The sequence below is a fragment of the Neltuma alba genome, unplaced genomic scaffold, assembly GCF_004799145.2.
Source record: "Neltuma alba isolate B1F8T4 unplaced genomic scaffold, ASM479914v2 tig00010414_pilon, whole genome shotgun sequence".
NCBI classification, from domain to species: Eukaryota; Viridiplantae; Streptophyta; class Magnoliopsida; order Fabales; family Fabaceae; genus Neltuma; species Neltuma alba.
Genome location: NW_021635316.1, coordinates 19,823 through 43,259, shown reverse-complemented (window position 1 = coordinate 43,259; position 23,437 = coordinate 19,823). Strand labels below are relative to the sequence as shown.

At 35.3% G+C, this 23,437-nt stretch overlaps 2 protein-coding genes and 1 pseudogene across 2 annotated transcripts; 2 read left to right on the top strand and 1 right to left on the bottom strand.

The window, feature by feature from the left end:
- Nucleotides 1–312: 312 nt before the first annotated feature.
- On the top strand, nucleotides 313–678 carry LOC114756483 (uncharacterized). The gene has a single exon (XM_028945435.1). The coding sequence runs from the start codon at nucleotides 313–315 to the stop codon at nucleotides 676–678; it is 366 nt and encodes a 121-aa protein (XP_028801268.1).
- Nucleotides 679–7,451: 6,773 nt separating this feature from the next.
- Nucleotides 7,452–18,825, bottom strand: LOC114756487 (heme oxygenase 1, chloroplastic-like; annotated as a pseudogene).
- A 3,269-nt stretch (nucleotides 18,826–22,094) lies between these two features.
- LOC114756482 (uncharacterized) lies at nucleotides 22,095–23,145 on the top strand. Its single transcript, XM_028945434.1, has 2 exons — nucleotides 22,095–22,367; nucleotides 22,558–23,145. Exons 1-2 carry the CDS (start codon nucleotides 22,095–22,097, stop codon nucleotides 23,143–23,145), a joined length of 861 nt encoding a protein of 286 aa, XP_028801267.1.
- Nucleotides 23,146–23,437: the final 292 nt, after the last annotated feature.

The following is a 23,437-nucleotide window of genomic DNA, read 5'->3' as shown; positions in this document are numbered from 1 at the left end:
GAAGAGCATTGGAACGGTTTGTTCATTATAGTTTGTTGGCCGATATGGCGAGACCGAAATGAAATGATACACAATGACGGTGACACTGATATTCACACCACCCTTGCCAAGGCTGAGGCCATTATGCGTAGCATGGTAGATGCCCACCTCAAACTGAAAAAAGTGAATTTAGACAATCGTCATACTATTCAGGTTCCTACGTCTCAGACGCAGGAGGACTACGATGCCTATGTTGAGGTTGATGGAGCTTAGTCCCACACAAATCATAACGTAGCTTGCGGTGGTCTTATATTAGATAGCGTCGGCACGGTTATGGAAGGATTCCAGTTCAGACTCCTTACGGGAGATGCACTCACGTCGGAAATATGGGGATGTCTTATGGGGCTCAAGAGAGCCTGGGATGGAGGATTCAAGAATATTCTGCTCAAAAGTGATTCCCAAGAAATGCTATCTTTATGTCAAAATGGCGCTCCTGAGCTCCACGAGAGTAGCAGCCTGATCAGTGAAATACAGGAGATGATGCAGCGTGATTGGAAAGTCTCTCTTCTTTATATTGAAAGAGACAGCAACAGAAGGGCGGATAAACTCGCGAAACGTGGACTGTCAGCTGCTTATGGCTTGCAACTCTTCGGTCCAACAGCTATGGAACAGATTCTGCATGAGGACACGGGAGACTAACTTTCATTTCTAGTTTTTTAGTTTTTGTCCTTTCCAGCGTATCAAAAAAAAAAAAAAAACTAAACAAAAATTACAACCAGAGTCAATTAGTCTCTTTCACCAAATGTCTCCTCCTGAATAAAAGATGGTGGTTCATCGAAGAGACACTAACTATCTTCTATATTATAAGAAGTTGTTCTTTCAAATATATGTAGCGAGTGAATTCTTTCTTTCTTTACCATTCTTTTTCAGGTTTTCTCCCAAGTGAATTCCTCATGTGTGCATTCTAGTCTCAAAGTAAGTAGTGGTGAGCTCCACCTGTTAGACATGACAAAATTTAAAGAATAAGAGACATTATTAATAAAAATTAAGAAATTATTGAGCTATGCCAGAGGCCACAAAGGGTTAATTTTCCAGGCCAATGTGGATTTTGACGTTCTTTGATGCATACATTGTTCATTATGATTAGTTTTAGAGATCAAGTAAAACTAAATCAAACAAAATCAGTAAAATCCGCTGTGATATTAATCTCGTAACGATCGATTTCCTTCATATGAATATGTTCTGTTCTTGTTCTGTCAATTAGCTGGATTAAAGGCACATCTAGTGAAACTTGATCAGTGCATTCCTTTGCATTTAGATTAGATTTGTTTATTGGATTATCTAATTAAAGAAGAAGAAGAAGAAGAAGAAGAAGAAGAAGATGATGATGATGATGATGATGATGATGATGATGATTTGACAATTGATCTCTGTGTAATTTGACTAACTTTGCGCTTTTTTTTTATTTATTGTTCATTGGAAACATTGTTGGTTCATTCTGGGTCATCCATATGTGCTTTGATTTGGGCGTTCTTTTCCTTGAAGATGAAGGAGGCCAAAAGTATGGCCTTCGTTATTATTGGGCCCAAAGTAATTGTTATTATCCCGCTTTAACGTATCAAATAGAAGAAATAAGCATATGATATAGGCCATTCTTGCAAGTATATAGGCCACAGCTTACTCATATGTACATTTTAGTCTCAAAGTAAAAAAGTAGCCAGCTCCACCGATTACCCATGACAAAATTTGAAAAGCCAAATATATTATGTCTGATTCATAACATAAGAGCTAGATGATTAATTTGTAAACATTAAAAAGATTAGTTAAGTTAATTACTTGTAATAAATGGAGTGGCTTTCTCCAAAATACTCTTATTAATCATGTACATTAGGACTACTTTTGATGGAAATCTCTTAACAAATACAAGCACAATAAGGATTATTGGAAGCAAATTGGACAAATATAAAAGCCAAAATAGATTAGGATCTTATCTTTATATGACTAAATTAAATCTATAATTAATTCATATATTAAAGATATTTATTAGGTAAATGCAGAAGAAAGTACCTAATCATCATAAGCATTGTGAGAAATGAAACTAGCGAGAGCGTAGCTTTACGCTTGGGGCTTATTAGAAAGATTTCATTAGTACTACTGTGTACTAAATCTTGAATCCCATTCAATTTTCTACTATATGTTGCACTAGAATCTCACGACTATCAACAATTCTAAAGAGTTTGACCCTATGAGTGACCCCTTCATGACAAGCCTATCACATGAAAATCAATCTGCATAATAGTTGTGAGGAGTCATGTGTTCAAGAAATAAAAATGGCAACATAGCTATGCCTTAGGCCAAAAATTGTTAATTTGGGTCCTTAGTCTTGCGTGAATATATACTGAATCTCATTCTACGTCTTGGATGGATTAATAAACTCTAGCCGAATAGCCGAAGATGCTCGGTTCATCCCAATGCTTTCTAAAGTAATACTCCTCCGGTCCTTAATATAAGACCCATTTAACTAATTTGATTAGATTAAGGAAGTTAGGTAAGTTAGTTAATTATAAGAAATGTGACACATTTTTCCTAAAACACCATAATCATCTTTCTTAATACCCCCTCTCCCTCTTCTACTTGATTATAGTTGAGGGAGTATTCATGGAGGTAATTTAGAAAAATTGACAAATATAAGAAATGGGTCTTATATTTAAGACCAAAACCAACTCAACAATTAGGTCCTATATTAAGGACCGGAGGAGTACTTTTTTTTTTTATTGAAAAAGAATTGAGTTATTGTGAATTACAATCTATGCCATTGTGTTTGATCTTATTCTATTGAGAGTGTCCTATCCCATTTTAAATGGAATTTTTGTGAAATTTTCATTTTTTTCATATTGACAACTCTATTGATTATACAAGGGGGTAAGAAGTGACTTTAACGTGTAAAAAAAAATAAAACTAAAAAAAATATTAGAAAAATGACAGAAAAATATTTATTAAATTTCAAAGGGACAAATAGAACATACTAATTACTCTTGTAATGGTTTTAATAAGTTAAAATTTATCAAAATTACTAATTTTTCACTTTAAAATTCAATGAATATTTTATTATTATTTTTCCCATACATTAATAACACTTTCTACACTAGTTATAGAGGCAATCGGTGCAGAAAGTGTGCTTTTTTAGAAAATAAAAAAGGTGCGTTTATCTAGATTGTGGGTGATTTGAATTTTTTTTAAAATCACATATGATCTAGAAAATTCCCTATTTATTTAAAAATAATAATAGACCAAAAAAAAAAATATGCTTTTCATATCTAAAGATTAGGCAAATTAAAGCTTAATTGAATTATTACATAATTCAAGAAAACATCCACAACATTCAACATACATAGGAGCGGATTGTCTCTTCGCTCGTTGTGGAGTAGGGGTTGCAGTCTACGTCCCAAATCGCTAGTTTTGTGGAGTAGGGGTTGCAGTCTACGTCCCAAATCGCTAGTTTTATGGCAGTGACCCCAGGTGCTGGATGCGTGTTCAATGCTATTCTATTGTCTCTCTGGATGCCTTTCTCCCGAGAGCTTAAGATGAAAAGAAGAAGTTAGGCAGGTAAGCTTGCTAACCTATAAGCTCGCTCGCTCATTCTAACCTACGAGTTACGTGACACGGGCTAGAATAACTCCTACCTTGATAGGTAGACAAAACACCAACCTTAACTCGTCTTTTCATGACTAGCTAAATATCTTCTTTATGTTTATTTTAATTATGAGGCAACGGGAATTCAACTCGAATATGATGAGTGCTTCAATTCATTCCGTTGGTAAAGAATGATAAAATAACAATCCATGCTACTTTTACCAAAATAAAAAAGAAAAATCTATACTATAATTTTTTTTTATTTTGCCGTCCTCACAAATGTCTCTTTGTATATGTATAATTCACGTGAAAGGGATGTGTTAACATGCCAACTTGATCTTAATATTCTGCTTTGTTAATTTTATAAAGTTTTTTTTTTTTTTTAACTCTTAACACTCTTTGTCTCAAATGATGGTTTTTATAAATTATTTACAAAATTAAACTTATGATCCTGACATTTGAGGATATTTTAGTAACATCTAAAATTTTAATATCATCATTTTATGTTAATGTTAGGACTGAAAAATTTTAAATATACTTTGTAAGATTAGAGATAAAAAAACCTTGTCAGAAGTTAAAAATGAAAAATGTACTTTTGCATAATCCATTATATGATGCTCTTTATTCACATCGTGTTCCGGTTAAATGATCGCTTGAAGAGGTGGGACAAATGGGCTGAATTTAGTTCTTTTATTGTTTTTATGCCTGAAGTCTTGTGACAACGATTGTTGGCGGGCTTGGGGGGCTTGTTTGTGTGCTTTAAGTCTTTTATGTTGTTTTTGAATTAAGTCAAACTTTTGAATTAAGTTTTCTGAACTTAAAAGACATGTTTTGACCTTTATAAGCTCTCGAGACCTAATTCACCTAAATTTTTTATGACCAGAAAAAAAGTTAAACTTTTGGCAACCATGTTAGCGTTTTAATACTTTAGCATAATTTTAATCATAGTTAACTTCTATAAATTGTTTTATGATTTATATTTTACGATTAAAAACCCTTTTTAAAATCTGGTCAAATTTATTTCTGCCTTTTATTGGTGTGAATGTGATTTTTGTTCTTTGGAATAGAATTTACGTGTTTGCAAAAATAAACATGAAGGTGTGAGTGTAGTATTGTTAGGGTTAAAATCATATTTAGTTCTTGAAATTTGATTTGATTTTAGTATTTGTCTTTGAACTTTGAAACCAGTGGTCTTAAATTTAGTTCTTATTTTAGTATTTTAGTATTGGTCACTAACTAAAAAAACACTTCTTAGGACTAAAATTCTTTAGGTAGTCTTAAATGAGGTTAAATTTCTAGAATCAAAATCACTATTTTCAAATTTTAGTGATCAAAACCAAAATAAGATCAAATTTTAGGGATTAAAGATGATATTAACCCTCATTATTAGGACTACTACTGCTACTACTACTATTATTATTATTATTATTATTATTATTATTATTATTATTATTATTATTATTATTATTATTTACTTTTCTAATGTTTTGCGCACATGACTTCTTTGTTAATTAGGTCTATTCCCATCACAAGAGATCAAGCCGGGTTCTAACACTGAGCCAATCAAGTTACACCCTGGTCTCGAGGCGCATTGGTCCACTGAAGACATCTATTGGGCCATCATCGGCCCAATCCTACTCACGCACATCCCCAGGTCACCTTGACAACCATTTTTTCCCGCTATGCTGCTTTTCTGGTTTGCTCTCTAGTCCTTTAAACAATGTTTAGACACACAATATCTTTTATTTTCTCTAGTCATGATATAAACCGCTTCTAAAAAAATAGTTTGATTTAAAATATAAATTACATAGAGAGTAATTAATGCTTATTTGTTAATTGTATCTCTGCAATTAATACTTAAATGTAAGTATATTTTTCTGTCTCCTTCACTTTCTCATTTAATGAGTAAAGTTGAAACTTTTTTCAATTTGAAACATATTTAGTGAGTTAATTATTATTTTTTGGCTTTGATAAATTAGTTAAAAAAAAATATTCTGGACAGGTGGTGCACACGCACACGATACCTTTTGTAATTCAGAAGATAAAAACATTGTTTACTCATTAAACAGAGCTGTCAACAATTATAGGTACAGATATAGACAACTTTATGATTTTTTTTTTGGCCTGAAGACAACTTTATTAATTGAAACCAACATAAATTATTAAAGCAAAAAATTATTAAAACATTCCCAGGCCACCTTGACGGTCATCTTTGAGAAAATCCTAAAAACATGACTGTTAAATTTTAAAATTTCAAATCAAGAATTATTACAAAAATGTGTTATCATTTACTTTTCGAGTGTAATCATTTTCTTTACAAGTATAGTAACCAATATTGACTTGGAATTTTAAATTCAATAATATTTTTCTTTGGAGATTTTCGCTCATTTTCTCCCTGTGAATTGCTTTTTAAGTTTACTTATTAAACATTAAGCGATGTTTACACACCCAATGCCTTTTATGAATTAAGTGCCGGTATGCATATATTCCCATTGCTTCTAATGTTTTGTTTGGTATGAGGAAATGAGGAGAGGCAAAATTTTTTTTTAATGAACTTGATTTAAAAAAAAATAGAAAAATGGGATGAAAAATAAAGATGTAAAATACAAGAATAAGTAAAACTAGTTGAAAGTAGGGGTGTGCAAAAATGCTCTAACCTGGTCTGCTTGGTCTAACCCGACATAACCCGGTCCAACCTGTTCTTGAAAAGTACAACCCAACAACAAGACAAGACTAAGCGGGCTAGACTAAACTATCAGGTAGGACCGGGTTAAGGACTGATTGTTCAGATCATGTGATTTGACCTAGTCCAAGTAGAATTTTTTTTTTGTCAAAAATATGTAGTTAATTAATTTAGTGTTTGCCTTAATCTGTTTCTCGCCTGTTCCTTTCTCTCCTTCTACACAGGGGTCGCTCGTCCCTTTCTCTCCTGCAGAATAACTTTTTCTTCTCCATTGAAAATCAACCCAATAATGTCATCTGGCGTCTCCAATGAATGCCATCAAATTCTTCTGGCATTAGTTTCTACCTCAGCTCGCCATCAAAAACCATCTTCAGTTTGAATATTCCATTGCTGCCATCTGCCAGTTTGCATCTTCTATTGCTACGGCTATGATCTTCAAGTTCGCATGAGCGTCTCCTATTTCATGTTTGCTGTTCGGCCTTTCTTATATTTTTTATTTTCTTTCAATGTGGGTAATTTTTTTCAATTCCAGTGTGCATTATTTTTGCAGCTAAAAATATGTAGTGAATTTTAAAAAAATAAATAGAAAAGTAACTCGGATCAGTCTAGTAAACCAGTGGACCATGTCCAACTTGGTCTTGGTCCCAGGTCTAACCAGACTTGCTCAGTCTTCGGACCAAAATTCCCAACCGAGTCATTTTTCAGACATACACTCAGTCCAACCTGATCTTTATGTAGTTCTAATTAAAAGCTTTTAACCCCGCCTTTTTAATTTTTTTAATCAAACCCATGAAGGTTTTTTTCCTTCCCTTTTCTTCCTTCTATTACCCTCAAACCAAATGGACCCTAAAAAAATTGTTCAGTTCAAAATATAAATCATTTAAACAATAATTAGTGATTATTTGTTAGTTTCATTTCTGCAATTAATACTTCAACGCACTCTTTATATTTTTCACTTTATTTCACAACCTCATTCATGAGTAAAGTTGAAAATTTTTTCAATTTGAGACGTTTTTAATGAGTTGTCTACCATTTTTTTGGTTATGATAAATTAATTAAAGTGACTAACATTGTGTACAGGAGAAGGAGAAAGCGGGATACCTTTTGCAATTCAGAAGTTGAAAAATATGCTTACTCATTAACAGAGTTGTCAACATGCATAATTACCAATATAGGCAACCTTATGAATTGAAAATAAAATAACATAATATGCAGGTCACACAATGTTGTAAGCTTTTGCCATTATTTACACAATAATTACGCAAATAGGAAGCAGTACAACTGTTATCATGACACTAATATCAGACGCAGAACTTCGCCTGAAAGCTTGAATGATTTCTCAGTTTCTTCCAAACAATAATTCTTTTCTTCTCGAGTCCATCCCTGACAAAAACCACTGGGCAAATTATTCACTATCTCGACTTGAATTAATACCACGTAAGCCGATTTAAATAGGGAAAAAAATCAGCTTTTCTACTAAAATACCCCATTTCATGTCATATTTTATTATTGTTGACACTCGGTGAACTCCACACAAAATAGAGATCTATAGGTAATAGAACAACAATCAATGGGTAAGCAGGTAAAGATTCATGATACAAGAAACTCACTACTGTAGCTTTATTCTACGTGTCCGTCGCATTCTGCAACAGTTGGGAAAGCTGACCTTCCCATTTATAGAACTCCAACACCTTGTTGTTCGGTATCTTCTCAGCTACCTGCAGGTTAAAGCTAAAAACTAAGAAATGGGAATAATGCCATGACTCTCTGAGTATAGATTGATAACAAAGCATTGACTATAAAAAAGATGAAATAAACAACCTAAAACATCATAAAGATATATAGTTATGCAAAGAGTCAGCACTGACGTGAGATACATTTTTGCTGGAAATCAAAAGATACTCAGCCTAAACCAAAACACGTGGGAAGCCACACATGAAAAATGCTGGATAGTGATTCATTCTCAGGAACACAAATGAATAAGGAATCCCATTGTTCAAGTCTTTCACACTAAGTTGTGTTAGGCAAGCATAGTAAGAAGGTAGGAAAGCAGAACATGAATAGTAAATTTGCTGCAAAACTCTACAAAAGACCGTATATTAACAGTTAGATGGTTATCCTCACTGGTGTCCAATGTAAAACTTTGTGCATGAATCCATATAACATGTGGAAGAAGTTATGTTCCAACTTACATTTTCAGATCTTCCTCATTCTTTCATAGTATTAAAAATCATGTCTAATGTGTAGCAATCGAAGTGATGCTCATGAAGACTTTAAGCTAAAGGAGATGGACTAAAGAACCACAGTTATGTTCCTACTTCATCTTCAAATCTTCCTCGTTCTTTCATATTCACAATCATGCCTAACGTGTAACAATCGATGTAATGACCATGAAGAATTTATGCTAAAGGAGATGGACTAAAGAACCACAGTTATGTTCCTACTTCATCTTCAAATCTTCCTCGTTCTTTTATATTCAGAATCATGTGTAATGTGTAACAATCGAGATAATGATCATGAAGACTAAAGGAGATGGACCAAAGAACCATTTCAAAATACTATAGACATGCCAATCCACGAGTGAGACTTCTAAACCAGTTAGTTTTTGTTAAATCATCATGACAGACAATGAATCTCTTGTGAAAATTTTCGTGTATATGATCAGTTACCTTCTTCCCAATCATCCTACCACCGGCAGAATGGGCAAAGTATATGTTGTAGAAGTGGCAAATAAAGGCCTGGGGATCCTTTGCAGATGACTCCATAAGATACTGTGCATAGGTAAGACCAAGTGAAGAAGGTTCCGGAATGGTATGACCTTGCTCCTTGAACCATTCCAGATCTTTTGCCAAGTTTGCTGACCTTTACAATCTTGTATTTCTGAATTCAGCATCTACAGAAACAAACTAAGAATTTCAGCTTTTGGCCACCAGAATTGATAACAGAAAAATACAAGAAATTTCACATATATGAACATCAAGGAATACCAGCTTCTGAGGCAAGCAAGTCTAAAAGCCAGAAATGAGCAATAAATTTTTTTCTTTTTTTGCCAGCCAGAAATGACTAATATAAATGACACCAATAATTCCCCAAAAGAGGAAACTATGAGGATGAAACAGAAAAGAAAAGAAGTCTCAAATATACGGGTCTGTTACTCTGGGTTGTTTCCGATATAGAGAGAGCTGAGGCGTTTGCATGGTTCACATGGTTCACATGGTTCTTTAGCTCTTTAAACACTCATTTTCTAATGGCAAACCTTGAAGTGTGTATGGACTAAGCCTCGTAAGTTATAACATGAATTGTAGATTACTTATAAAACAGGGTGGGAGTGTTAAAATTTAAAATAGTAGAACGTGTGCATTCAGCTACACCCTTTAACCCAGGTACAACATCAGCTCCAATTACGGATTAGCCAGGATTATTACAATAACATTTTATGCGATTCAAATTTTAAATAAAGCACCAAATAAAACTTTGAAAAACGTAATATCACCCACCAATTCCACTGCTACATTGAAATCCTAAAGTTACAATAGAAGAAAGCTTAAAAAGATGAAAATAATGGGTAGACGAGTTTACTTCATAACCTTATTTATCTGCAACGATGCAAGAGAGACCTAAAAGTTAAATAAGATTAAAAAAAAAGGATTAGGGGGGGGGAAAAAAACTTAGCCAACATACTGTTAGAGTTAGAAAAATCGTAACAACAATATTAGCAATGAAGGTTTTCGGGCATACCTGGAGTCTGCAATGAAGTCAGGTTGCCACGCGGAGGTTCGATCACAGTGACGGAGTCAGATCTGGGAGACACAGCAAATTACACCGGTGGGAGAGCTTTTGGAGAGACTGAGAGGAGAGTCTGATCATGAAGGGGAGAAAAGAAAAACGCAAGTCACTTCCCCATAAACTGATCCCTATCTATCAGTTATGTAACTCCCCAAAACCGTCTCCTCTGCACAACCGTTCCCGCCTTTTGGCAAAATATATGAAAAGGTGAAAATTACAGTTAAAGACCCAAGAGTTTTGCTATTTACACTGGAGTCCCAAATGATAAATGGGCTTGGGTCCAATCCACCAAGGGTGGACTGGCCCATTTTCTTACATCTCCCACTCACACTTGGTGGATTAGATGTCGCGGGTCTAGTCTCTTCACCTTCCCTCAATTTCATACTTAGTGCTTTGCCGTGACCGCGTGGGCATGACGTCTTCGCTTGGGTCCCTGTACTAGAAATCCCTTTTAAAGGATCAGCACAAGTCACCCTCTCCTTTGTGTAGCTTGAATTTTAAAATTATGCCTCAGATGTCCTAGATTTACTTATATACACTTTTTCATGGTAAATCTAATCCCTCTCGAGTCAATAGTTGACTCAGATTACCTTTCTCTTATGTTTAGTATCCACACTTACGACCACAAAATGTCATAAGGGACATGTCACAGACACTAGCATAGGTGTGTATATCACAGTCAATCTTCCTTTCGCCCAAATATCACTTTGAAATGAATCAGTCGCTTTCTTAGCATACTACCTTAGATCGCATCAATCATGACCATAGGACATATGCCAAAGTAGCAGTCACTGAAACATATCTTCATGATATTGTCAAAGTCAAAGGACACCAATAGGAGGATAATTCCTCCCTGGGACTCACACAGCAATGAAGCAGGGATCTTTCACTTGCTTCCCTTTTGCGGTTCTCTCAGCACATGTGGTATGAAACACATGCTACGGTGTTACTCTTTTACTATAAGAGCGTATGTCGATTTGGATTTATTATTAACACCGTACAGACTTAGGTCCAGACACACTCAGTATCTAAACCCAAATTCTTCAACTCTACTCATTGTTATGACGTCGACGTTGAAGAGTTTGTTATCTGGCTACAGGTATTATGGAAGTGGGATTCCAAACTTCGATCCAGCTTTATTAACGTGGATCTCATCTTGACTTGCTACACTTTAGTCAAGGCGACATAAGGTTTGTGTTTCTTCCCTACCATATCAGCATTCATTGCTGCTTTACTGGTGAACACAAATGTCTCATCTTTGTTCACTCCACCTGAGTGTCAAAGGCGGTTGCCCGTGTAAGAGAGCCAACCTTTTTAACCTGTACGACATACTAGACATTGTATACTTTCGGACAGACACATAAAGTGATAACGAAATACAATTTCATTAATGAAGCATTCATATTACACTTTACGTATGCCAAGGGCTTGTACATGTTCTTTAAAAACTTTTTTGCCTATTGGCTTTGTCAGAGGATTTGCTACCATACATTTGGTTGAAATATATTGTACAGTAACAATCTTTTGTGCTATGTAATCTCTAACAAAATTATATTTGATGTCAATATGCTTGGTTTTGCTGTGATACTTAGGATCTTTAGTATAGGCTATGGCTGCAGTATTGTCACAGTATACCATCACCAGATTGGTACTCTTATTTCCAAATCCAAGGTGTTCTATAAATCTCTTCAGCCATAAAGCCTCTTGCACTGCTGCAGTGCATGCCACAAACTCAGCTTCCATTGAATGTAAGGCAATGCACGTTTGCTTCTTGCTACTCCAACATATGGCGCCATTGTTGAGCAAGAAGGTATAACCTGAAGTTGACCTTCGTTCTTCTTCATCTCCGCCTACATCAGCATCGGAGTACCCAACAAGACGCAGGTCACCTCCTTCGTAGCACAGTGCATAATTGGAAGTGCCCTTTAAGTATCTCAAGATCCTCTTCACTGCTTTCCAATGCTTTTCACCGGGGTTAGACTGGAATCTGCTCACCAGTCCCACTGCATAACAGATGTCTGGTCTTGTACACATCATTGCGTACATCAGACTACCAACAGCACTGGCATATGGAACTCTTTCCATCTTCTTTTTATCAGATTCGGTTTTGGGACACATGTCAGAACTCAAAGCCACTCCAGTGGCAACGGGTGTACTCATGGGATTGCAGTCTTTCATGTTAAATCGTTCAAGAATCTTGTTGATATAATTCTCTTGTGAAAGAGAGAGGATTCATTTTGAACAATTTCTTTGGATCTTAACTCCAAGTATATACTCTGCTTCACCCATGTCTTTCATTTCAAAATTCGACAAAAGCCATTCTTTAATAGCCACCACCGAATCTAGACTATTTCCGGCTAATAGTATATCGTCTACATATAAGGATAATATGACAAAATTACCCTCAAACCGCTTAATGTAGACGCAGTGGTCTTCCTCTATCATTTGGAAGTCATATGAGGTTATTGCTTTGTGAAACCTCAAATACCACTGTCTGGATGATTGTTTCAATCCATAAATATTTCTTTTGAGTTTACAAACTTTATTTTCCTTTCCATTTTCAATGAAACCTAATGGTTGTTCCATATAGATTTCTTCATCCAGATCACCATTCAGAAATGCGGTTTTTACATCCATCTGATGTAATTCTAGATCTAAACTGTTTACTATTGCCAGAATAAGTCTAATAGAATTGAAACGCACAACAGGTGAGAATGTATCTTCATAATCTATTCCTTCCTGTTGTGTGTACCCCTTTGCCACTAATCGAGCCTTGTATTTGTCAATTGATCCATCCACTTTTCTTTTCATTTTGAGAACCCACTTGTTCCCAATGGCTTTACGCCCTTTTGGAAGATCAACTAACACCCAAACTTGGTTCTTTTTCATTGAGTCCATTTCTTCTTCCATAGCTTTCATCCATTCATCTTTTGCAGGACCTGACAAGGCTTCCGTATAGAACGGGGCTCATCATCCCCTTCTGGAGTAACTAAGAGAGATTCGCCTTCTATTTGAAAGCGTCTTTTGGGAACACTTTCCCTGTTACTCCTTCTGACAGGAGCTATTTGCTTATCTTTCTTTCTTTGTTCAGGTCTTGGTGTTGACCTTTCTTGGCTCCCACTCAGATTGACACACCTAGACGATTCTGGTCTGTCAATTTGTTCTGCACTGACTTGTTCCTGTGTCTCATAAAGAGATACAGTACGGTCAACATCTCCTCTATTAGGAAATTCAGTCTCAATGAATGTGGCATCTCTTGATTCCATTTCAGTCACTGTTCCATCTTCGTTTTCACCTATGAAAACGTATCCTTTGGATTGTTCAGAGTACCTTATAAAAATACACTTCTTTCCTCTAGGACCCAATTTCCCATGCTTGTGGGAACCATCATGAACATATACTGCTAACCCCCAGGGTCTTAGGACACTTAGATCCGGTTTGCGTTTTGTCCATAATTCATAGGGTGTGGAAGTGACTGATTTGAGGGCACACAGTTAAGTATGAAGGTTGCCGTTAACAAAGCATCGCCCCAATATGAAATTGGTAGGTTTGCTTGAGCCATCATAGACCTAACCATGTCTAGAAGAGTTCTATTCCTCCTCTCAGCCACTCCATTCTGTTGTGGAGTGCCAGGGATAGTTAGTTGTCTAATTATCCCTTTTTCCTCACAGAGCTGTTTAAATTGATCAGATAAATATTCACGACCTCGATCAGTACGTAATGCTTTAATTTTACTGTCTATTTGATTCTCTACCTCATTTATGTATCGTCTAAAGCACTCAAGAGCTTCAGACTTATGCGAGATCAGATAGACATGACCATATCGTGAAAAATCGTCAATAAAGGTAATAAAATACCAAGCTCCGTGTCTCGCCCTCACACTCATCGAACCACAGATATCAGAATGGATTAATTGCAATGGATTTTCAGCTCTTGTTCCCTTACCGAAAGGTTTTCTAGTTGCCTTACCAGCTAGACAATTTTCACATAAGGACATTTCCATGTTAGGGATTGTGCCCAACATTCCTTCTTTTGCTAGTTTAATCATTCTATTTTGATTAATATGTCCTAGTCTAGCATGCCAGATATTCATATCAGGATTGCTTGAAGAAATAGCAAAACAATCATGAGCGTTAAAACCAAAAGCAAGATCCATAACAAAAAATTTCTGGAATCTGAATGCTGAACCATAAAATTCAGAGTTGAAGGAAATGTCTGCAACTTTATCATGAAAATAAACATTAAACCCAAAGTCTACTAAGCAAATAACAGAAATTAAATTCTGTCGGATGTCAGGAGCATGAAGCACATCATGGAGTATCAAGGTCTTTCCACCACGCAAAGCAAGCTTGGAGGTGCCAATGCCTCGTACCTCGATTCTCGCATTGTTCCCAACATAAAGCCACTTGCTTTGATACGGCAACCGACAGTATTCCACGAAGGATCCCTGATCCCTGCTTACGTGGTCTGTGGAGCCTGAGTCTATAATCCAAGAAGAAGAAACAGGTTCTGTTAGAAAAACAGTACTAGAAACATATGAAACATGTGAATTCACATAATTCACTAATACCTTTTCGCTTTCAGCCTGTTTGGAACAGTCACGTGCGAAATGGCCCATTTGTTGGCAGGTGAAGCATTTGACCTTCTTCAGGTCTAGCTTCTTCTTCCCGCCTTTCTTTCCCTTCTTCTTAAATTGTTTCTTGCCCTTTTTAAATTGAGGACCGCCCTTCTTCCCTTTCTTTTGGGGCTTCTTGCCCTTTTTGAAATTGGGCTTAGATTGGGAAGTACCAGCATCCTCAGTCAAATAAGTCTGTCCAGAGCTCTTGTAAGCCTCTAGACGTTTATCTTCCAGCTCCAGATGCTTAGCTACATCATTAAAAGTGATGATGTTTTCATTGTGGGTTAGGTTGACTTTCATGTGCTCCCAACTTGCAGGGAGTGACCTGATGACAGCCTGCACTTGCTGCTCATCAGACAGGTTATGTCCAGCTTCCTTCAGTTCCCGGATCATATTGGCCATCTCTCTCAGATGTTGCTTCATAGGATTGTTTGGCTTGAGCTTATAGGTATCGAACTTAATCGTCAACCTTCTAAGATTGGTCGTAGAGACTCCGCCAAACTTATCCTTCAATGCTATCCACATGGCTTGTGCAGTTTTGTGCGACTCAAATTCGCACATCAGGTCGTCAACCATGGAGCTCAAAAGCGTGATTCTTGCTATGCTATTCTTCTTTTTCCAGGTTAGATATGCCTCTTGGTCTCTCCTGTGCTGGACCGTGTTGCCAGCTTCAGGTTCAACCATAGCAGTGGTGAGAGGCTCTATCACATCCTGTTCTTCTAGGATATACTGGACCTTTCGGTGCCAGATGTCCCAATTGTCCCCGTTAAGCTTTTCCCCTTTGTTCAATTCAGCAATTATGTTCTTGGTTGCCATTCTTAGTTCTGTGACAAATCTATCCCACATTAATCTATGTTCTCTTTAAAGAGAACCGAACCAAAGAACATTTCAGTCATATAGCACAATGAAGTATACAATGTAATGTGCCTATATTATCCTCGATCAGTAAATAATGAAATTACAAGATCTATGATCAGGATAATACGTTTGTACCTCCCATCACAAAGATACTAGTAATTATCATTATATTCTATCAAGAATACTATATAAGCACTTCAAAAATGTAACCTTTAGAAGTCTTATCTCCTAAAAGCTCCCACTTATAAAAAAGTATACACATATTATTCACAAGATAATCATATAACAACAATTCAAGTAATTTCATTAAATGAAATAACATACTTAGTCTGTTTACAATGCATGAAACCACAAATTCAAGGCGAATACAAATATTACATCATTTGATATGAACATAAAGGTAATCAAGCATTGCTTTTCTTAGGCTTCTAAGTTTGCGCGTTTTGTTCATAAAGGAGGACACTAGCTCTATGGCCCAAATCCAGTAAGACTTTCTTATGGGTTTGCCTTTAGGTCCGCCTCTAACCCTTATTGCTCTTATGTACTCCATTATGACTCTAAGGTAGAATTCGGTATTCTTCTTATCGGTCATGTAATGGACGTAGCTAGCGAGCACGCCATTGATGCCTTTTATGTTTGTTAATTTAGCTGCATCTCTTTCAGCTATTCTCATAGCTAAAGCAGGGGTACAGGGTTGATCCACCTCTTTGCCTTCCTCTACTTCGGTTTTATTGGGAAGATCTAGCGAATCATTACAGACCAAATGAGGTTCGGTACGAAGGGGTTCAGTGGGAAATAAAGATTTGACTCAGGTCCAGAATCCATTAACTCCTCCGGGATTTCTTAAGGAACCTCTTCAGGGTCCTCTTCAGGATCCTCATCCTCTGGTTCATGTTCTGGAACTGCATTATCCATGTATAAGTATGCCAATGAACCATCTTGGATATTTTCAGTGCTACTAGAAGCCTCTTGCTTCATTTTCACCTAGAACAAAATAATTTAAATTACTTTGAATATTTTGGAATTTATTTCCGCATGAAAATACCAGAAAATACACTGAAAATACTCACAAATAGATCCTTAATTGTCTCCAAAACTATCAAATTATATATCAAAATGAAGACCTTGATTTTAGGGATTTTTAGAGACAAACCGCACCTCAAACGGATCTCCCATGCGCCTACACGCGCCTCTAGAAGGAAAAATTAGCGAAAAATTGAAAAAAATTCCCCACTCACCTTCTCGGCACGTGTAGTACACGCGCCGCCCAGTAGATTCTCTGAGGCGACACGCGCCGTTCCGGTGGCCTCTACTCGCCACCACCTTTCAGGTGGTGGTCCCCACATGCCAAGGTGGGGTGCCACGTGGCAGAACGCGCCACGTAGAGCTGCTGGGTAAAAAAAAAAAATTTTTAATTCGTTTTTTTTTTTAGAGAGACCTTTTTTTTTTTAAATACTGTTTGGGCTTGTCACTGTACTGGCCCAAACAGTAAGCCCACTCTAATCATCCGTTTTTTTTTGGGTGCTGGGCTCGACGCGTCCAGCCCAGTTTTGTTTTTTTTTTTCGTTTTTTTTTTTTTTTTAGTGCTGGGTTGGACGCTGCGTCCAGCCCAGTGTAGTTTTTTTTTTTTAACAAAAGCAGGGGCCAAAACGACGACTTTTTGGCCCCGGAGGTCACCTTCAACCTCCAGCCGGGTCGTCTTGACCCGACTTCTGCAACTGGATCGGGTCCGACGGACCCGTCAGACCCGATTTCTTCTCTCCTCCGTATTTTCGCCGTCCGATGTCCGTTTTTAGCGTACTTTATATCATTTTCTTCGTTTTTTTGAGCTCTATGCAATGGGATAAATTTTGAAATCTAAAAACTTGATTTTAAGCAAACTCAAAAACGAGAACCGTACAGCCAAAAGAATATACAATATAAAACGATCTTCACGGAGGCAAAGAAGCAACCCAATATGTCTAAACATAAATATAAGACACAAAAACTATCATACTGAAAGTAAAATGGAGGATTTGCATAATATATTGAAGCAAATCGCAAGTTACTTAGACCGAATAGTCAGAAAAAAATACTGATATGAAAACGCAAGCCACAGAATCAACAGGAAAAATTACACGCTCTGATACCAATAAAGGTTTTTGGGCATACCTGGAGTCTGCAATGAAGTCAGGTTGCCACGCGGAGGTTCGATCACGGTGACGGAGTCGGATCTGGGAGACACAGCAAATTACACCGGTGGGAGAGTTTTTGGAGAGACTGAGAGGAGAGTCTGATCGTGAAGGGGAGAAAAGAAAAACGCAAGTCACTTCCCCATAAACTAATCCCTATCTATCAGTTATGTAACTCCCCAAAACCGTCTCCTCTGCACAACCGTTCCCGCCTTTTGGCAAAATATATGAAAAGACAAAAATTACAGTTAAAGACCCAAGAGTTTTGCTATTTACACTGGAGTCCCAAATGATAAATGGGCTTGGGTCCAATCCACCAAGGGTGGACTGGCCCATTTTCTTACAAGCAATATATATCAGCAAACATTCAAAATTAACTCAGATGCAAACGACAAATCAGAGACAAGAACATTCAGCCAACATCAAGTAGAATTAGAACCCCAAGGGGAAAAAAATCAACAATACAGTAATTAACAACAAATATCAGGAACCATTCAAAACTAACTCATAGATGCAACTCACGAGCAGGAAAAGCAGCATTATCGACGATCTTCTCCAGTGTATCGTAAACCAATTTGCTATCCAACAGAAACCTCAAATACCCCTCAATTGTGGGTTCCCACTTGACCACTGATTGCTCCTCAGGTTGACTGGCACGCTTCTCTCCCTTCTTAGCCTGCTCTTTCGTATGCAATTTCATTGACGCAAACCTCATTTCCTCCATAAACCCCTTCGATTCACCAGAGTGACGCGTGTTGGCACTCTCGGCCATCGTTGCGGACCCAGCAACGGCCTTCAATGGCATCTTTTAATCCCACAAGAGGAGCCCGAAATTTCACAGTCAACCTTCTCGGCGAAGATTGAACTATGTTTTGCGTCGGCAATGGTAGGATTTTTAAGAGGTATGCTGATATGGGGTTCAATAAAAAGGAGTTTGAATTGAGAAGCTGGGTTAGGAGAAACCATGGTAGTGACGTAGCAGAATGCCCATAGAATCAATGAAACGTTCACGATTCACCAAACCTGCCAAATAAAATGATCGACCAGTCTCACTCGAAAGTGAAAGAAACAGGGATCGCAGTCAAGCAACTGAAACGTGACGAAGAACTGTTTTTTCCCCCTATTGGATCCAAGAAATCTTGGGTCGGTAGGAAGATAAGATTGCATTAAGTATAGGAAAGAATGTTGGGCCACACTTTGATAAGAATTGTTTCAGTTAGTAAGGAATCTGCTCATAATCTATAAGATAATACAATTAAACCCTACTACTGATGTAAGAACTTTGTTGATAGATTATCATTAAGTATCTTCATAAGCATTCACATAGGGCTTTTTTGGCTATAACTCGGAGTATTCTCAAACTACTTTAAATTTGAGACTAATATTTGTCGGGCTAAAGTTGTGGATTGTTGACTAGCCGAGTTAAGTCTAAAAGAATGGGTTAGTTCTTCACAATTTGATAGCACCTTGAATAAAATTGCTTCTAACAGGAAAATATTTATATTTTTTTTAATAAAAAAATTTGAATTGTGGACATAATTCAGGGACTGTTTTGCAAACAATGTATTATAAAAGCTAGTGGTGGCAAAAAAAAAAAAAACTACCGCTCTAGTCTTATTTATAAGGCCTTATTTGTAGACTACAAATAAGGCCTTATAAATAGGATTGGAGGTAGTATTGTAAAAGCTTGATGGGATAGAATTTGGGAAAATTTTAATACTATATGTTATGTTTTTTTGGCATCAGATTGTATAAAATGTATTATATAAATTAATAATCTCATATACTTGGTTATATAATATATGATCCTCTGTAGAATAAAAGTAAACCTTTTTATGAATATACCCTTTATTTAAATTTTAGATATATTATGTGAAAATCTTAATAAAAATCATGAAAATTGCAAAATCACAAGTCAGGATCCGTTACAATACTTGTATAGGTTGTAACAACAATCAAATGGCAAATAACAATAAAATTCTGACAAAATATTTGATTTGCAATTTCGCAATTTTCAGCCTTTTTTTCGATTTTCCCAAATATTATACTATATTTTTAGAGGAAAATTTTTTTCGTTATGCTACAGATAATTATGGTAGTTGGTAATAGGCTAATAGTGGTAGTTGTGACTACTAGTGATGGGGGTAGAGGAAGTGAAGGATGCTAACAGTTGTGGCCTATGATCATGGTGGTAGCTACAATAGCTGACGAAATTTCTTTCAAATAAAAATTACTTTATAAAAATATCTTTTATTTAAAACTTAAATATATTCATCTAAAATTTTTATCCTATATCTGTATTTTAAAGAAGAAATTTCTTTTATGTTATTATAATGGTGGTGGCAACTGATAATGTTCAGAGATATAATGGTGGCTAGTGATAATTGTGATCTATGATGGTGGTAGCTAATCTTTTTGGACCAGGGTGATCGTGGTAGCTAATGATAATAGGACAAATGATGATAATAATGATCAGTAATAGTGATGACAACTGAAATTGTCATGGTGGGTAACGATATTTGACTAGTGCAATTTGTATGTCAAAAATGGTAGGCTAAAAATATAGGATAAATTTTATTGGAGTACCCTGATTTTTTTTAATAAGATAATATTTGTTTTTGTCTAAGCATTTAAGGAGTTTTTTTTTTTTATAATTTTACCCATATGTTTTCTTTCCTCTTTAATTTATTTATTATAACTTTTATTTATTCTTTTCATTAATAAGGGTATATTTGGGAACAAAAATACATACCTTAAATATCTATTGTTTTAAATTAACTTTAACTAATTTCTTGATAAACATGAATAGATAACGTTTATCTTATATTTTTAACAGGATGGAGTATGTAAGAGGAAATAGGTGTTAGAGGGATGGGAAATCAATTACTTTGAGAATAGATATTATATTACCCACCAAAGATAATAATTATATAATTGTTATGAATATTGCATGAGTGGATGTCCATAACCCCTAACCCTTAGAATTCTCATAGGATTCCTTACCTTCAAGTGTCATAAACTACATAACCTCCCTAATGAATGACTTGGGAGGAGTTTCTCATTGTTAATGCTATTATGATGTTCTTTATTCTTTTGTAACCTTAGTATAGGACTTCAATGCTTGGAGACCTATAAATAGAAGGCATACATGAGGTATTTGTACCTTGAACCAAAGTGAATGAGAAAAGGCCATTGTCTTCTTTATCTCTTGCTACTCTTCATTCTCCTTATTTCTTGTAGTTTTACAACACGTTATCAGCACGACCTTGCTTTGAAAATTTGAGGTATAAACCCTTTGTAAGATGATGCACTCTTCTCATCGTCTAATTATCTCCTTATTCAATCATCATAATATATATCTATGTATTGACTATATATTAACTTTATATTATCTCCTTTCTTAATTATCATGTTTTATATTATATAATGTTACCCTATTGTTCTTTTCTTTACATTTTAATTTTTTTTATTATGTTATATATTTTTATTTTTATTTTTTATGTTAACATTATGTTATTTTATTTTTTGTGCTTTATATTATGTTAACATTCTGTTTTTATTTTAAGTCATTTTATTTTGTTATCATATTGTAAAATATTATGTTTGTTTTAAATAATTGATGTAATTTATGTATCATCTCCATTTGGTATCTATGGTGTTTTACATTATTTTATCTGTGTTGTACTAACTCTCATATACACATAATTTATAATGTCCATGTTGTTTTATCTATATTGCACTAATCCTCATACACATACATACATACATACATATATATATATAATTTACTGTTGTTTTATCTATATTGTACTAACTCTCATATACATATATATAATTTACACTGTTTATATTCTTTTTTTTTCTATCATTATTTTTATTGTATTTATTTATGTTGTTTATATATTTTATTTATAATAAGGCCTAATAATATTATATGTGATTATATAATGTGATTTATATAATGATAGCTTCATTATTTATAAATTTATATTTATTTCATTTATTTCACTGTAGCATTATCTTTGTTTTTAATTTAAATTGTTATTATACATTAGTTAGTCTATTGCAATATTTATATATTTATTTATATTATTGCTTTTCCCCCCTTCCCCCTATATATATATATTTATATACATTGTCTCTATATTATTATTGTAACTAATTATTTGTGTTGTTTATCTTTTTTTTTATTCTCATATATGTTTATTTGTTATTGTTTATTTATTCATTTATTTTTGTTTATAATTTTAAAGGAATAGTTTATTTATGGGTGACTTTTGAATCCTAATATTTTATTTATTATGTTTTAGTGAGTATCAATTTTATTATAATTCTAATTTTTGTTATTATCATTTTAGTTTGATCCATGGCCAATCTTACCAAACTCGAGTTTACGGCTCTTGATATCACTGGAAAAAATTATTTGTCTTGGGTCTTAGATGCTGAAATCCACCTAGATGCCAAAGGTCTAGGAAGTACTATTTTACCCGGAAATGAAGCAACTAGCCAAGACAAGGCTAAGGCCATGATTTTCCTACGCCACCATTTGCATGAAGGGTTGAAACCTGAATACCTGACGGTGAAAGACCCGTTAGAATTGTGGAATAATTTAAAAAAAAGGTATGATCATCAAAAAACGGTAATTTTGCCTAAAGCTCGTTATGAATGGATGCATTTGAGGCTCCAAGATTTTAAATCTGTGACTAAATATAATTCAGCAGTTTTCAAAATAAGTTCTCAATTGAAATTATGTGGTGAGAAAATATCAGATGAGGACTTATTAGAAAAAATATTTTTCAACTTTTCATGCTTCAAATGTGCTCCTGCAGCAGCAATATCGTGAAAAAGGTTTTAAGAAATATTCTGAATTGATCTCATGTCTTCTTGTGGCTGAACAAAATAACGAGCTATTAATGAAAAATTATGAGATCCATCCCACTGGATCAGCTCCATTCCCTGAAGCGAATGTGACTGTACGCAATAATCATCACATACGTGGACGCGGTCGTGGCCGTGGCCGAGACAGTGGTCGTGGTAGGGGACGCACAAATTACCATTATTATGGTAGGGGAAGTAATAGTTATAACCCAAATACCCACCAAAAGAAGAAACTTGGTGATGGGCAGAAAAAAGATAAGAATGGCCCTTCAAGAGTTGTTGAAAATCAATATTATCGGTGTGGCATGAAAGGACATTGGTCACGTACCTGTCGTACGCCTGAGCATCTAGCAAAACTTTATCAGGCCTCTATAAAAAGAAGTTCAAATAATGTGGAAGCAAATTTGACTTTTCAAAGTGATGATGTGGAGGCAAATTTTGCATGCAAAAATGATGATATCAATGAGCTAGATGATGTTAATGGCCTTGATGCTATGGCACATTTGGATGTGGCTGATTTCTTTGAGAATCATGATTAGAAGAATTTGGATAATTTTAGTTTGCTTTATTTATGCTTTTTAATTTAGTTTATGTTTATTATTTCTCTTCTTTTAAGAGTATTATTAATCATGATGTACTTCGAATTTATGTTAATGAATGTTTTTTTTTCTTTTGGTGAAGAATATGGATATTTCTCTTCCTTTTGTTGGGCACAAGAAAGAAGATATATGCCTAATAGATAGTGCTACAACACACACCATACTCAAAGATAGAAAATATTTTTCTCATCTTACGATAAATAGTGCAAGCATCAATACTATAGCGGGTAAT